This window comes from Bactrocera oleae, chromosome 5, assembly GCF_042242935.1.
Source record: "Bactrocera oleae isolate idBacOlea1 chromosome 5, idBacOlea1, whole genome shotgun sequence".
Taxonomy (NCBI): Eukaryota; Metazoa; Arthropoda; class Insecta; order Diptera; family Tephritidae; genus Bactrocera; species Bactrocera oleae.
Window position 1 is genome coordinate 24,707,984 of NC_091539.1, and position 15,220 is coordinate 24,723,203.

Sequence of the window (15,220 nt, forward strand, 5' to 3'; positions counted from 1 at the left end):
ACCTCTTCAAGCAGGCTCGGCTGCTCAGAGAAGGACGAACCAAAACGAAATGGGACAGAAGGTGTGCGCAAGAGGAAGAGGAAGTGGTGGCCCAGACGATCCACGCAGGAGAGGCATGAGCGGTGCCAACTTAAAATGGTACCTCAGGCACTTGCAGGATGGCAAATCCCCGGAGGAAGCATTGAAACTCTCCACGAACAGGAACAAGGGCAGCAACCCATCTCCGGCTGCAAGGAGACAAGCAAACGCCGCGTCTGTCGCGGGACGTGAGACGCAGAAGGTCAGTCGAGATAATGCAACCCCGCTGGGAAACGAGGGAGCGGAAGGGCGTAACCACGAAATGCTACAGTGCAAACCGCGAAAAGGAAGAGCGGGCAGATAACGCCTCAAGAACCCCCGAATTCAAAGAGGCAAAAGAGGAATCAGCCACTGGCGATCGGAGGATCACGTTCTGCTCCAAATCCCAACCCAGCTGTTGGTGGTCAGCGCAAATATTCGGAAGCCCTTAAAGGCATCCGGATGGCGGTGCTGCCACGAAACTACCCGGCGGAGGTCCTGGGGTCAGAAGAACTGACAGCGGTGCAAGATAGCATCATGGATGAGGTATACAATGGGTGTGGGTACACCGGCTCATTCCATGGTGTTTATGGATGGAAAGGTCCGGTCCTATGCGCGAGGAGGGGCGAAGACATACCGCCTATGCACAGCATGACGGTGTTTCTTCTCAGGAGCGCAGGAAAACCCTACGAGTTTGCTATTGGTCTCATACGAAACCAAATCGATGGGCTTAGTGCATCGGCTTGGAGGGTAGAAGACAGTAGTATTGAGGACGCCGGATGGAGACTCAACATCACCATCGATGATGAGTCCTACAAATTCATCCGAAAGGAGGGGTTCAAAGGGCAATGGCACTCTTGCTTGAGCACTTCCCGGAGACTATTCGGGACGACCAAATTCCACCAGTGGTCGCACATAAGCCAGATCGCTCAGATTGGACAGCTGCAAGAAGTTATTCAATGCAAACTCAATCAAGTGGGAACTGGCTTGCTTCTCGAAATATAAGGCACCAGGGGCTGACGGCATCTTCCCAGCACTTCTACAGCAAGGTGGGCAAGCTCTATTGCCGCACCTTGTAGGGCTGATGAGAGATAGCCTTGCGTTGGCGTACATCCCATCACCGTGGAGAGTAGCAAAGGTAATTTTTATACCCAAGGTAGGAAGGAAGGACTATTCACTAGCCAAGTCCTTCAGGCCTATTAGTCTCACCTCCTTCATGCTAAAAGGTATGGAAAAGATTATAGACAACCATATAAGATCGAATGCACTAAAAGCAGCACCTCTGCATGCAAATCAGCACTCTGCACGCTCAGGCAGGTCTACTAATACTGCTCTGTACCAACTAACTGCTGAAATCCAGAACTCGCTGGAGAACAATGAGGTTGCGATATGTGCTTTCCTAGACATTGAAGGTGCTTTTGATAATGCGTCCCACGCAAGCGTGATCAGAGCACTGGAGAAAAGGAATGTGGAAGCTCCTTTATGCAGCTGGATTAAGGCCGTACTGCATACTAGGATTGCAGAAACTACGGTGGGGGAGAGCAAGATACGTCTTGGTACTACGAGAGGCTGCCCTCAGGGTGGGGTATTGTCACCCCTTCTATGGAGCCTCGTAGTAGATGAACTCCTTGAGTTGCTGACGAACAATGGAATTAGATGCCAGGGGTACGCCGACGACATTGTTATAATGGCAAGAGGTTTGAGAACTTTCTCTGCGACATAGTCCAAAGGGGCCTAAGCCTAGCAAAGGGATGATGCGATACGGTAGGATTAAGCATTAACCCGCAAAAAACAACCGTCATCCCTTTCACAATAAGAAGGTCTCTTCCAGGCTTTAGAATACTATCCCTTGGGGGCAGAGAGTTAGAAGTGTCCAGGGAAGCAAAATACTTAGGCGTCACACTGGACTGCACCTTGCGGTGGAACAGGCATGTGAAGTTAACGATATCTAAAGCCACAAAGGCACTCATGGTGTGCAGATGTCTGGCCGGCAGATCCTCTGGCTGCAAGCCTAGTATCATCAGGTGGCTGTACACCATGATCGTGAGGCTTATTGTTACTTATGGAGCGGTGGTCTGGGCATCGAAAGCAGCATAGACTACGATAGGTCTTCAACTATGGAAGCTGCAAAGACTTGCCTGCGTCTGCAGACTGCGAAGTATACCATGCTGCTTATGACAGCAGAGGGGTACGGGAAAGGAAAGTTAATCTCGTCTCAACAAATGAGGGCCCTAGAGGACAACACGCCACTAGCCCTTCTTCCAAGAGACGGGGTAACGAAGAGAGTAAACTTTACGAAAAAGTTTAAGGTTACTCTCGGCAGTAAAACGGAATGGAGCGATTCCACACTCGACCCTCTGCTGAGAGGCAGCACTATTTAGTGGTACACTGACGGCTCGAAAACACCAGAAGGAATTGGAGCTGGCATTGTGGGACCACATACCAAGCTTCCCATTCCCATGGGTTGTTTTCCAAGCATCTTTCAGGCAGAAGTGTTTGCCATTAGTCAGTGTGCAGTAATAAATCTCCAACGCAACTACCGTAATAAGAGTATCGCAATACTCAGCGATTGCCAAGCGGCGCTAAAAACGATATCGGCCTGCGAGATTCGATCGCTATTAGTGGAGGAGTGTATAGGAAGGCTTAACCGCCTATCAGCTTGCAACCGTGTACACCTGATCTGGGTGCCGGGGCATAAAGGGGTAGCAGGTAACGAGCTGGCAGAAGAACTCGCCCGCTCTGCTGCTGCTACCAGAATGATAAGGCCAAAACCATGCATTGCTCCATACAATAAAGGAGCTGCTCCGTACGGAGGAGAGAGCGAACAAAGACAGTCACTGGCAACAGGCTGCAGGGATGCGCCATGCTAAACTGCTACTGAGAGGGTTCAACCTAGCCAGGTTCAGAATAATGATAAACCTCCCTAGAGACAAACTCCAACTCCTAGTCGCACTCTACACTGGGCACTGTAGGCTCAAGAAACACCTGTCAAACAGGGACATGGCTTCTTGTGGCAACTGCCGATTCTGCGACATGGGGCCGGGAACACCAGAACACCTGATTCTAGATTGCCCCGCAATTTGTAGACGCAGGCTCAAGGCCCTAGGCTCCACTTATGTGAACAGGGATCACATTGCCTCAATAGCACCCAGCAAGTTGTTGGTGTTTTTCAAGGTGCTGGGACTTTGGGAAAGCATGTGATAGAGGAGAGGGCACAATAGACCCTGGGCCGCAGTGCAAACCTCATATTCATTCTATTCTATTCTATTCTAGCTAATGCATCGCAGCCTGAAGGTAATACACGAAATGGATCAGGCCCTGTGTCTGTACTTGCACGACGATCACGAATACGTCGTGCGGTTTCGGCTAAAATGATGCGTACTGCTTTTAATAACAACAATCAAATTGGTTATAGTATGTACGAAGATATTGGAATGATGGACGCAATATGTTCACAATGTGATGTGGCTAACTTTCCAGGTGAAACCCCTGAGAGTGTTGGTGGGGAGATAACTTAGAATCGTCTATTTTAAATCATTCGCTACTGTTGTTAATAAAAAAGGAAAGCGTAACGTAAATATATACTCGGAATGACATCACATAATCTTCGGTTGAAAATTATTCAGAGTAATTTCAATTCACCACAATTATGCAACGGTACAGGTTTGGTAATAAAAAAGATTACAGGAAATATTATTGTAGCAACCACTTTAACTGGAAAATTTAATAGAGAACAGATGAAAATGTTTATAATCGAACACCGAGAAGAACTATTTAAACTTAGGGCCTTAATAGACCAAGGATCACAACGATCATTCATTGTGTCTAGGGCACAAAATAGGCTACAACTGCTAACAGAACAACTCTGTCCTATTACCCTAATTTCCCCGAAGGGGATAAGGACATTCAAGCAGAAGTTATAGTCTTACCGCAACTTACAAATACACTTCCAATCTATCACATAAATAGCAAGCATTGGCAAAAGATTTCACACCTAAAGCTAGCAGATCCCAACTGCAACACCCTTACTCAAATAGATATACTTGTAATAGTAGGCAGCGAAATTATACCGCAAATAATAAATGAAAGTGTTGAAAAAATTTGCCTACGCTACCCTTCTAGCCCAAAATACTATATTCGGTAGGATTCTAAAAGGACTAGTTGCAGAACCAGTTTCCACATCAACAACCCAAGTTGACGCATAATTAAAAGAACACAATAATTCACAATTCAGTAAATGTTGGGAGTTGAAAAATTTCTCCCTCATATCAGTTACAATCCAAGAAGATCGTAATTGTGAAGACTTCTACAAAGCCACAACTACTCGATCCGATAATGGCCGGTACGTCGTACAACTAACACAAAAGCCACAATTTTGTTACATTCCACATACTCCTACATAAAACAAAGTCGGAGTTTCCTCTGGCAATGTTCAAAACACCAATACATATAATCTTAACACATCACCCAAAAATAATAATACATATTAAAAGATAATTTTTTGTACACTAATTTCCTTAAATTTAAAAAGAATAGTAAAAAAAAAACACAGAGGATCCAATGGATCTGACTAGTTTTATTATCTTACTGATTCAATATTAAATTAAATTAATTAATATCCAATTCCGCATTATCCCCAAAGAGGCAAATTTTATCCTCTGTGGCAAAAATTCGACTCCGCAGGATGGCTTTTGCCAATAATGATAAAAGTGCTGATTAAAGACGGAACCAACTGTGACAAACAAGCGAAAAATATTCGCTTAGAAAACGGATCCCATTTTTCACACAATTTAACCGCAATTGCGCAGATAAAAATACCACGCTGGGCGAACTATTCCCATAATAAAAACTCAAACCACACTGCTTCGGTGGCGCCACAGAAAATCCATACTGCGCACCAATTCGACTTGAGCTATGTGGTAGTGCCAAATAAGCATCCACAGTGTAGCCGCATTTCAATATGGCAAAATATAATTCAACTCGATACTCCGATTACGGAAATATTTTAGCCTGAAGCCCTGCTTAGAAAACATATATCTAATTGCACGTACACTCGTTCATGCGCAACACAATACACAAAATTGGATGATACTCACATCCTTGAGCGATTGCTCGTTCCCCCGAGCACTCAAATCTATCTGAGCACTCATCATTTGGATGGTTAATGGGAAATACGTGTAAACGCTGCGAATCTACTTAAAAAGAGTAGCCGTAAATCACCAATCAAATAACTGCAAAACTAAGTTGCTTGTCTAACGCACTAACTCCCAAATCAAAACACATAAGAACCATTTAAAAATTAAAATTGTTTTCTACGCGTACAGGTAAATATGGTTATACCACTACTGCATAATCATGCATGCCGTGCGCTCTGCTACTCCAACAGCAGTACGCCGGGATACCTGGAAACTTTACTGTAAATATGTGCAATACTACGTAAAATATTCGCCTAGGGGCCCAGGATGTTTAAATGAGCTAAGCCTCAGTAAATAAACACACCACTCTACTCGCGCGTGTACATCACCAGCTAATAAAAGGGATGGTTCACGCAAATTTTTTCCCTCATTGGATTATCATTTTTCGACATCGCCACGTCAACCTTTTTCGTGCAACACCGATCCGGTTCGAGACTTCCATCGATCCCGTTCTATAGGCGTCTGCCGGTTTCCATTCGCTACCGACACCGTCAATCGTCATCTTCGGCATTATCTGTGCTCCATACTTTGCCATTCGAACACTCCACGAATTGGCAGAAAACAAAAAGTCCGAATTACATCTGTTAACTCCACACAAACTCATGTAGGTCCGTACCTCTTTCGAAATGATGCCGGTGATACCGTTACTGTCAATGGAGAGCGGTATAGATCGAGGATAAGCAACTTTTTATGTCCGCAATTGGAAGAAGTTGATCTTGACAACATTTGGTTCCAACAAGACGGTGCTACGTGCCTACGTCAAGAAATTGTGACATATAATGGCCTCAAAGAAGTTGTGCTTTAACACCATTAGACTACTTCTTGTGACGTTATTGGAAGTTATTGGTCTTAAGCAATAGACTAGATTTTCGTTCTTTATGCTTTAGAAGTCAATATTGAACGTGCTATTAATGACTAACGACTTTAATGGAAAAAGTACTCCTACTTGGGTTCATCGAATTTCTTCCTGGGAAAGAAGTCGTGGAGGTCATTTGAATGCACACTAAATAAAAAAATATTTGAATTCCCTTAACAATTACTGTTTTTTTTTAAACATCATATTACTCTTATTGAAAAATCCTTTATATAGATATGTACATATATACAGTAGTGGTCAATGAAATGGTACCACCCATAAAATTTTGTCATGCCAATCAAATTCCCGAAATTTGTCTTTTTATTTCTCTTACATAACCGTGTTTTGAAAAGAAGGTATTGTTGCATAAAAAATTTTAATTTTTTAAGTTCTTATCCTAATGTAAGAGCTAATTAGAAGAAAAAAAACTCTGGCTCGCTGGCGTATAAGTATCATAAAATTTAATCTTCTTCGAATTTAGTGAATTTTTTCGTTGCTCTGACAAAGATAGGTTTAATAACTAAAAATAAATGTTTAAAAAAAAAGTTAGTATTTTGTATGCCCTCCTCGAGCTTTCACCACCAGGGCCTAGAAGCAGGACTTAGATACATGATACCTTATATTCTATTCTTATTAACTATTAATTATTAGTTATTAACTTTTGCATATTAATATTAGATACATGATTAGAACTATTAGTTTGAAAAATCTTCAAATCTTTAAGTCTATAAATTACATTTTGAATCACTAAATAATCTTTGAATAATATTTTTTGGAAAGTCTTTAAAACTTTAATTTTAATTTTTAAATTTTTAAATTGCATTGGCCGTATCTATGACACTTCAAGCCTTCTGTTTTTTTTTTTTTTGCAATTTCTTTCAACCAGGCTACTGCTGTCTTCTCACCTTGAACGCTCAGGATTTCCTCCGTTGATAATACGGTTCTTTGAGTTTCTGTGCATTCTTGTCTCCAGTGATCTATTGAATCTTTGCCTGTACCACACCACCAACATACTTTTACTTTGTCGTCAGCCCATTTTTTATTTGCGCCTTCTAACGTTCCACATCTTGCTTTTGCAATTAACGCGTAATCTTCGCTAATTTTTAAGTATTCTGGGACTTCACCTGAGTATATAGATGAGTATCTTTGGTTGTACCTCAGCTTTTCGATTTTGTTCCACTGAAGCTGCCTTTGTACAGCCATTCCTCGCGTTTTGACTTCATCTCCAACTGACCTACCAGCGTCTCTTATTGCATCAACTTCTTCTTGACTGAGTCCACACTCATTTAAAAACTTCGTTCTGTAGTTCAGACTTTCCTTACCTCCTCTTCCTCTGCATCTTTCCACCAGGCACTCTTTGACCAGGCTTTCTTTTCCCATAATTTTGCTTTCGTAATTAACAGCCAGTTTTGCGAATCTTAGTCTTAGCTTTTCTCGTTTAGTCTCTTCCAGCAAAATGCAGTCCGGTGTACATTTTTCTAAACCCAGTGTCCACTTGAGGTACTTCTTCTGAATTTTTTCCATCTCTTCAACATCTTCCCACCCCCATATTTCGGCTCCATATGACATTATACTGACTACAAGGCTGTCGAACATTTTTATTCTTCTTAGATAGTCTTTCTTGAAAAGACGCTCACCTATACTCCAAGTATGTTTCATCACTATAACAGCCTTTTTGACTCTATCTTTGATATGAGCTCTATTTTTTCCGCTACTCTTTATAGAGGTACCCCAAATAGATGAATTCATTTACTTCTTCCAAATTTTATCTTTTCTTATGACAACCCCACCAGTTTGTCCTTTACTTAGTTCTATTCCCAGATCAGCTATTAAAATTATGAAGAGTGTAGAACTTAAGGGGCATCCTTGTCTTACTCCATCCTTTGTCCAGAATTTCTCCGATCGCCTACCATCTACTCTTATTTTGCATTTGGTTTCTTTGTACAGCTCTTTGACTCTTTGGATTAGACCATGCCTTACTCCACTTTTCTCCATTGCGCTCCAGAGCACTTTCCTGTCAACACAGTCAAAAGCAGCTTTTAAGTCTACGAAAAAAGCAAAGAGTTTCCCCTTTTCCTTAGCAAGTTCTTTCTCAACTGCGTGTCTTAATATGTAGATGTTGTCGATGGCTCCTCTGCCCTTTCGAAAACCAGCTTGAGTGTCTGGAAGGATTCTTTTCCCGTCGATGTCGTTTAATAATCTATCATTCAGAATCATTGCGTAGATCTTATACGCCGTGTTCAAAAGTGCAATGCCTCTGTAGTTTTCCACGGTTTCTTTATCGCCTTTTTTGTGCAGTGGCGCAACTAGCCCAATTTTCCAGTCTTCAGGTATTCCTTCTCCATGCCATATCCTTTTCATTAGGTTGCATATCTCTTGTTGGGTATTACCTTGTGCAAAGATCCATGCTTCATTTGGGATACCATCTTCACCAGTAGCTTTTTTCCTCTTTAGTTTTCTTATTTGCTTTGTTATTTCCTCATCTGTTAAATCTTCTTCCTTTTCTTCATCTTTGTCAGCACGAGTATAAAATGTTTACACCATTTTTCCATGGGGATGTCTTTGCTAATTTCCGACCTAGACTTCCTATATTTATTGATGTACTGCCACACCTTCTTTTCAGTATTTGCGTTTTTTATTTCTGCAATCTCGTTTTCTTTCATTTTACTTTCTTTATCAAAGCATAGTTTTCGGAACTCCTTTCTTTCTTTCAAGTAATCTTCTTTTGTTGCTTGGCCGTGCCTCCATTTTATTAACTTAATTTTGACCTTTCTTTTCTTGCGCTTGCATTCTTTATCCCACCATTTTTTCGGCTGAATTTCACCTATCTTTCTTTTCCATGCTTTCTTACACATATTTTTGTTGATAACTTCTTTCAATTCTTCCCAGTTTCTATGGATGGAAGCATCTTCACTGAATACATTATTTGTAGTAGCAAGTTGGAATTTCATTTTACTGTCATCATCCCACATTATTTTTTCTCTAGATTCTGTTGATTCTTTTTTGCTTTTGTGGGCTAGTTTACTCTTCAATTTACACATTATGGGCATGTGGTCTGATTCAACTCTATCCAATACTCTAAATTCTTTTACCTGTACTAAGTCTTCAACACCTATTATTACGTAGTCAATCACAGACTGTCCTGATTCGGCAAGAAATGTGAAACTTCCGTCTTCATCACCATTTGTGTTTCCATTCAGCACACACCACCCTTCTTCTTCTATAATACTAATTAGTAGCTCACCTTCTGCGTTGCACTTGTTGTCTTTTGATTGTCTTTGTATATCCTCTTCATCGGGTCCTGCGTATAAGCTACCTTTGTGACCTGTTCTTGCATTGAGATCACCACCTACCATTATTTTCCCCTGTTCTGATTCCTCACATATGTTTTTTAGCAATTTTTTAATTTTACCTTGATTGTAGACTGTCCATATTACCCACTTATCATCCACTATTTTGACAACATTTTTCACCGCCCCTTCAAACTCAAAATTATTATCTTCAACTACAATGTCTTTTCTCACCCCAGTTATTATACCACCACTAGCTCTCCCTTTCTTTTTTTCTCTTTTCGCTGCTTTACACTTCCACTCGTACTCTTTTGGAAGTCTTTTAGCTAATTTTTCCCATCCCTTACTTTCTACCCATGTTTCAGTTAAACCGATTACATCATATTGTCTAAGAAAACTCCAAAAATCCGCATTTTTTTTACCTAAGCCTGCAACATTCCAAAACACCACTTTGAACTCATCGCCTCCTGTTTTATTGGCCCTGTCTATTAAAAATCCTTCTTTTCCATATTACTTTTTAATTGTTGCCACGAGAGCCATTTTCCGTCGACACACATTTTTCTATATCCTACTTTAACAGAATGATTGTTTTTTCTTATTTCTTTCGCTTCTTGAGCTATTCTCCTCTGCACTTCTCTTTCTTCACGCGTGAGATCGTTTTCTATGAAAATCTTCGTATTTACTAGCACTTTTTTATTCTTCATGATTTCCTCTTTGGTTTCCCATTTTTTCAGTTTCACAATCACCACCTTTTTATCTTTACCTTGTAGCCACATGTCCGCAGCATCTACCTTCACTCTAAACTTTTCTTCTATAAACCTTACAGTCGTTTGCTTCGGATCATCATCTGTGTCTATTAGACCTTTAATGACGATGTTGTTTTTCTTTTCAATCTTCAGCTGTTTTTGCTTTAGCTGCTCCATTTTCTCAATTTCGGCGATAATTCTTGCCTGCTGCTGTTGAATTTTCTCTTTTTCCTCTTTCAATTGATTGTTTTCGTCTTCCGATAGTTTTTCCGGTACACCTTCCGTCAATTTTTTAATTTTATCTTCCATCAGGTCAATGTGTTCCCACAAAAGGTTTTTTTCTGCCTCCCACTTTTTATCTTTGTCCTCAATGTTTTTCTTCAGCTCATCAATTTCTTTTTTAAACTCCGTTTTAATTTCTTCTTTATTTTTCGCCATGTTGTCATTTATTTTCTGTAGTTCTCCCATGATTACACTGAGCGATTTTTCAATACCTGTGGCATCATTTTTGTTAGTTCCAGCCTGACTCGTACTTCTAGTGTTTATTGTGTACATGTCGATTTTCGTTGTTTGTTTAATGCTTGTGGCGTTTTGTTTTGAGTTTCCCGCCGTGCGGCTGGGTGTTTTTGTGACCTCTGGATTACCCATAGCTGTTATGTATCTGCTTTACCTTTTGTGTGTTAAGTTTCTTTCTTTTTCACTTTAAGTCTTAGATTTTACGCCTTGTTGGCTTTCTTGAATTATCAGGAAGAACTCCACTAATTTCAGATTATGTAGACTGTAAAATTTTAATTTATAAGGACTCTTTTACTATTAAATTATGTTTAGTAATTAGGATAGATTTTTCACACAACCTTCCACTAACACTCTCTCTACCTAAGTCTAGTTCATTCTGGCAATTTATCGTCAATTCGATTTTGTCCTATATTCCGTGTTCGTCACACTGCCCTCCGCCTAAGTCTTTATTTGCGGCGCCAAATACAAAGCATTTATGTCTCTCATCTCGTCTTCTAGGGTGGTGTTTACTTTCTTAGCCAACCTTCTCTTATTGGAGTTAATACCATGTTCTCCGGATACCCAGTTTCTTGTACATCCCTTGACTTAAAGCTGACTCGAAAGTCCATTCATGATCAGAACGTTCCCCACTTGTTAATGAATACGTCCGCTACTGGTTCAGTCTTGATAAGAAATTGTGTATACTTCTGGCCACGCGGTGAAATAAATCAAAAAACACATTGGTTTCCAAATTTATTTGTGAGAAATGATCATGCATACTCACGGGAATTCGCTCAAATGGTCCACCCGAATTGTACTTCTTCATCAGGCCATGACTCTTGAACCTCAACCCTTTAGTTGCAATGCATTCAGCATATTTGTCAATTCTGACTGATTCACGACAACCAACCGAATAAAATTGTTTCCTTAACTTCGTGAGTTTTGCACACCAACTTTAAACTGCTCTGCTCTGCCCAATATGCTTTTACGACTGACCTTCCTGTAGTTATTTATCCACTCGTTGTACAGTTATGTAGTTATTTATCCACTCCAGTTCATGCAATACACTTTGCAATTCAGGATCTTCTTGCAGAGATCCATCCGTTTCAGCTTTAATTTTATCCTGTTCTTCCACCTGTGCTGGTCTTCAACTGTAAGAACACTTGTGCTGATGTACGCACGTTCAGCTCTTTCGACTATTAGGACCATTGTACTCGCTTCCTGCTTTCCGACTGGAGGAATACTTGTGCTGGCATACAAGTGTCTTGCTCTTCTAACATTGAGAACCCTTTTACTGCTTCACACGCTTCCTGCTCTTCCAACTTGAACACTTGCGCTGACATACGTACGTCCAGCTCTTTGGCTGCTAATAAATGTGCTGACAAACGCTCCCAGAACGATTCCAAAGCAGCATTAATAACCTCTACTTAACATCGAGTCACTTTCCTTTCTTGTATCTTTCTCCAATTCCTAATTAAAGACATATTCCTTAACATTAATGTTTTTTGCTTCCAAGGCTTTTTGTAACCGTGACTGTAATTTGGACTTTACTCCATTTGCTGTCAAGCCACGTTTTTAGAGCTCTTTTTTCAGTTGTGGAGAATTTAGATCATTAAACTTGGCCATTTTCAAATAACTGTCTCCTTTGAAATTTTTTTACAATCCCATTTCTTGCATGATTTCTTAAGTTCGATTACTGGATTGTTAAATAAAAGTCCCAAAATAATTAAACACTTATCTCTATACCCAGTTCCAATAACTTAAGTTTAACTACTCATTTTCCTAATTTGCAACTTTTTACTTATATCTTAATTGCTCTTCACACGGCAGCACTCTTACTAGAACTGTGTTTGCTGTACAATCCGGCAGCCCTTATATAGTAGATCTTTAACAGAAGTGGCTTTCTTAGAAAATTTTGGCAATTTCGAATTCGATGTGTAGTTGCTTCTGACAATTTATCGTCAATTCGATTTTGTTCTATCCGTGTCAGTCACAATATGATGAATGACATATTACGAAACTCGTTGATTCGAAAAGAGAGCTGTCAAAACCAAAATTCTTTATATTATTTGCCAATGTAGCCACTTTCAAAAAAAATCGATGGTTTATGTTAAAACATTTTGGAATTTTGCAATTTCCACACTACCATTAGGGTATGCAATTAGTAGGTTTATGTCATTCATTTACTATATACATAAAATACATATTAAAAATTAGACATAGTGGTATACTATATATATAATACTATATCATCTATATATACTTATGTATGGTGACATCGCTAACCCTAGGCGAAAAATCACACTACGCATTTCCATATTTACGGCATTTTTTCTATAAAATACAACACACTAAATCAGAACATATCACAAATATCACAATTGTTGGTCATATGTTCGAATACACTTTGTGCTATTTCTTGTTCTCTATTGATTTGTCAAAAATATTCAAGGGCAAGCATTAGAAGTCATTCACCTCAATGCAGTTAATAATTGTATTTGCATTGTGTACATACTTACATATTTATTTGCTTGCTTTGTACATTTATGCACCACGCAATTACATGAATATTTGTTTATGCGCATTAGCTAGTCCTATTTAACATGTACTAAGCTTAATATGTAAGCAGCCTCTTCCAAGGCTGCGGTTCCATTTTTATACTCTCGCAACCTGTTGCTACAGAGTATAATAGTTTTGTTCACCTAACGGTTGTTTGTATCACCTAAAACTAATCGAGTTAGATATAGGGTTATATATATATAAATGATCAGGATGAAGAGACGAGTTGAAATCCGGGTGACTGTCTGTCCGTCCGTCCGTCCGTGCAAGCTCTAACTTGAGTAAAAATTGAGATATCTTTATGAAACTTGGTAGACATGTTTCTTGGTACCGTGAGACGGTTGGTATTGCAGATGGGCGTAATCGGACCACTGCCACGCCCACAAAACGCCATTGATCAAAAACAAATAACTTGCCATAACTAAGCTCCGCAATAAGATAGAAGACTGTTATTTGGTACACAGGATCACATTAGGAAGGGGCATCTGCAATTAAAACTTTTTTTAAAAAGTGGGCGTGGTCCCGCCTCTAATAGGTTTAATGTGCAAATCTCCTAAACCGCTAATGCTATAATAACAAAATTCACTAGAACCAAATGTTTTTAGCACTTCTATGGACGGTGTGAAAATAGTTGAAATCGGGTGGCAACTCCGCCCACTCCCCATATAACGGTACTGTTAAAAACTACTAAAAGCGCGATAAATCAAGCACTAAACACGCCAGAGACATTAAATTTTATCTCTGAGATGGTATAAATTGGGTTTATTGGAACCGCGTTCAAAATTAGTCAGTGGGCGTGGCACAGCCCACTTTTAGGTGAAAACCCATATCTTGAGATCTGCTCAACCGATTTCAACCAAATTTGGTGCATAACGTTCCTTTCATGTTTCTATGTCATAGTGCGAAAATGGGCGAAATCGGACTACAACCACGCTTACTTCCCATGTAACACCATTTTCAATTCCATTTGATTCTTTCACTTTCCACTATGCAAATCAGGTAACAATGATTATATCGGGGTAAAACTTTGCGTGAATAATACATTTAAAGTATGCCACCTTGTGACCAAAAATTGTCTAAATCGAACCAAAACTGTTCAAGCCCCTAAGTACTAAATATGTGGACCCCAGTGCCTATAGTTGACCTTCTACCGAAAATATTAGTCAATCCACAAAGAAATCTCAAACGAGTATACCATTTGACTTTGCGAGAGTATAAAATGTTCGGTTACATCCGAACTTAGCCCTTCCTTACTTGTTAATATTATATATATTTAGGAGCAATAGCTTAAAATATGTACTTGGGCTATTCTCCTTGTATGAACTGTTAAAGGTATATAAATTACATACTTATGTATAAAAGCATTAATACAAAACGAAACTATATATATAACGGTATTGAAATATTGCTTAGAATATTATTTAAGGAGAAGAGTTTTGCAAATAAAGTTAGTCTAATGGCTGACCACAAATAGCATCATTACTCGGCCCTTTGTATTTTTTCGCTGTTACAACTTCGCTTAAACTTTTCGTTTTTTCGATATTTGCGCGGTTACAAAAAAGCTTAGTAGCCCTTCAACTATCATTATTTATTGTTCGCAAATAATTTATTATAATTCAATTTTATAATCATAACAATATTACCGACTTGTTCTCTGAAATTCTGTTTCAAACTAAATTCTGTCGGTTATTTATAGCTGTTTTATTTGTGGCATCTCGCCTATTTTGATATCAGCTGTTCAAAACTTCCTAATCTACATGAGTAGAAACCTGTAACAAATTGAGACTTTACTGCAAATGATCTCAAATTGTAATGTAATTAATTTAGGAATGTTTGGTAATAAAAAAATATCCATTTGCGATGATAGCGACATATCAAACAGCTGATATACACAATTTCGTTGTTGCCGTACTAAAACAACGTACAATTTAAATTTTTTGTTCAAAGTGAAATATTTTGTCCTAAAAAGTAAGTAAATAGGTCGATTTATTGTTTTAAATTATCAATTGTTATTGCAAATTA

The 15,220-nt window shown here is 39.4% G+C and overlaps 1 protein-coding gene across 1 annotated transcript; it reads right to left on the minus strand.

Moving 5' to 3' along the window:
* Positions 1 to 9,886: 9,886 nt before the first annotated feature.
* LOC138857342 (uncharacterized protein PF3D7_1120000-like) lies at positions 9,887 to 10,792 on the minus strand. The gene has a single exon (XM_070109738.1). It carries the CDS (start codon positions 10,790 to 10,792, stop codon positions 9,887 to 9,889), a length of 906 nt encoding a protein of 301 aa, XP_069965839.1.
* Positions 10,793 to 15,220: the final 4,428 nt, after the last annotated feature.

Excerpts from the sequence above, each read along its gene's own strand:
- LOC138857342 (XM_070109738.1), bottom strand. The coding sequence starts at position 10,792 with ATGGGTAATCCAGAGGTCACAAAAACACCCAGCCGCACGGCGGGAAAC.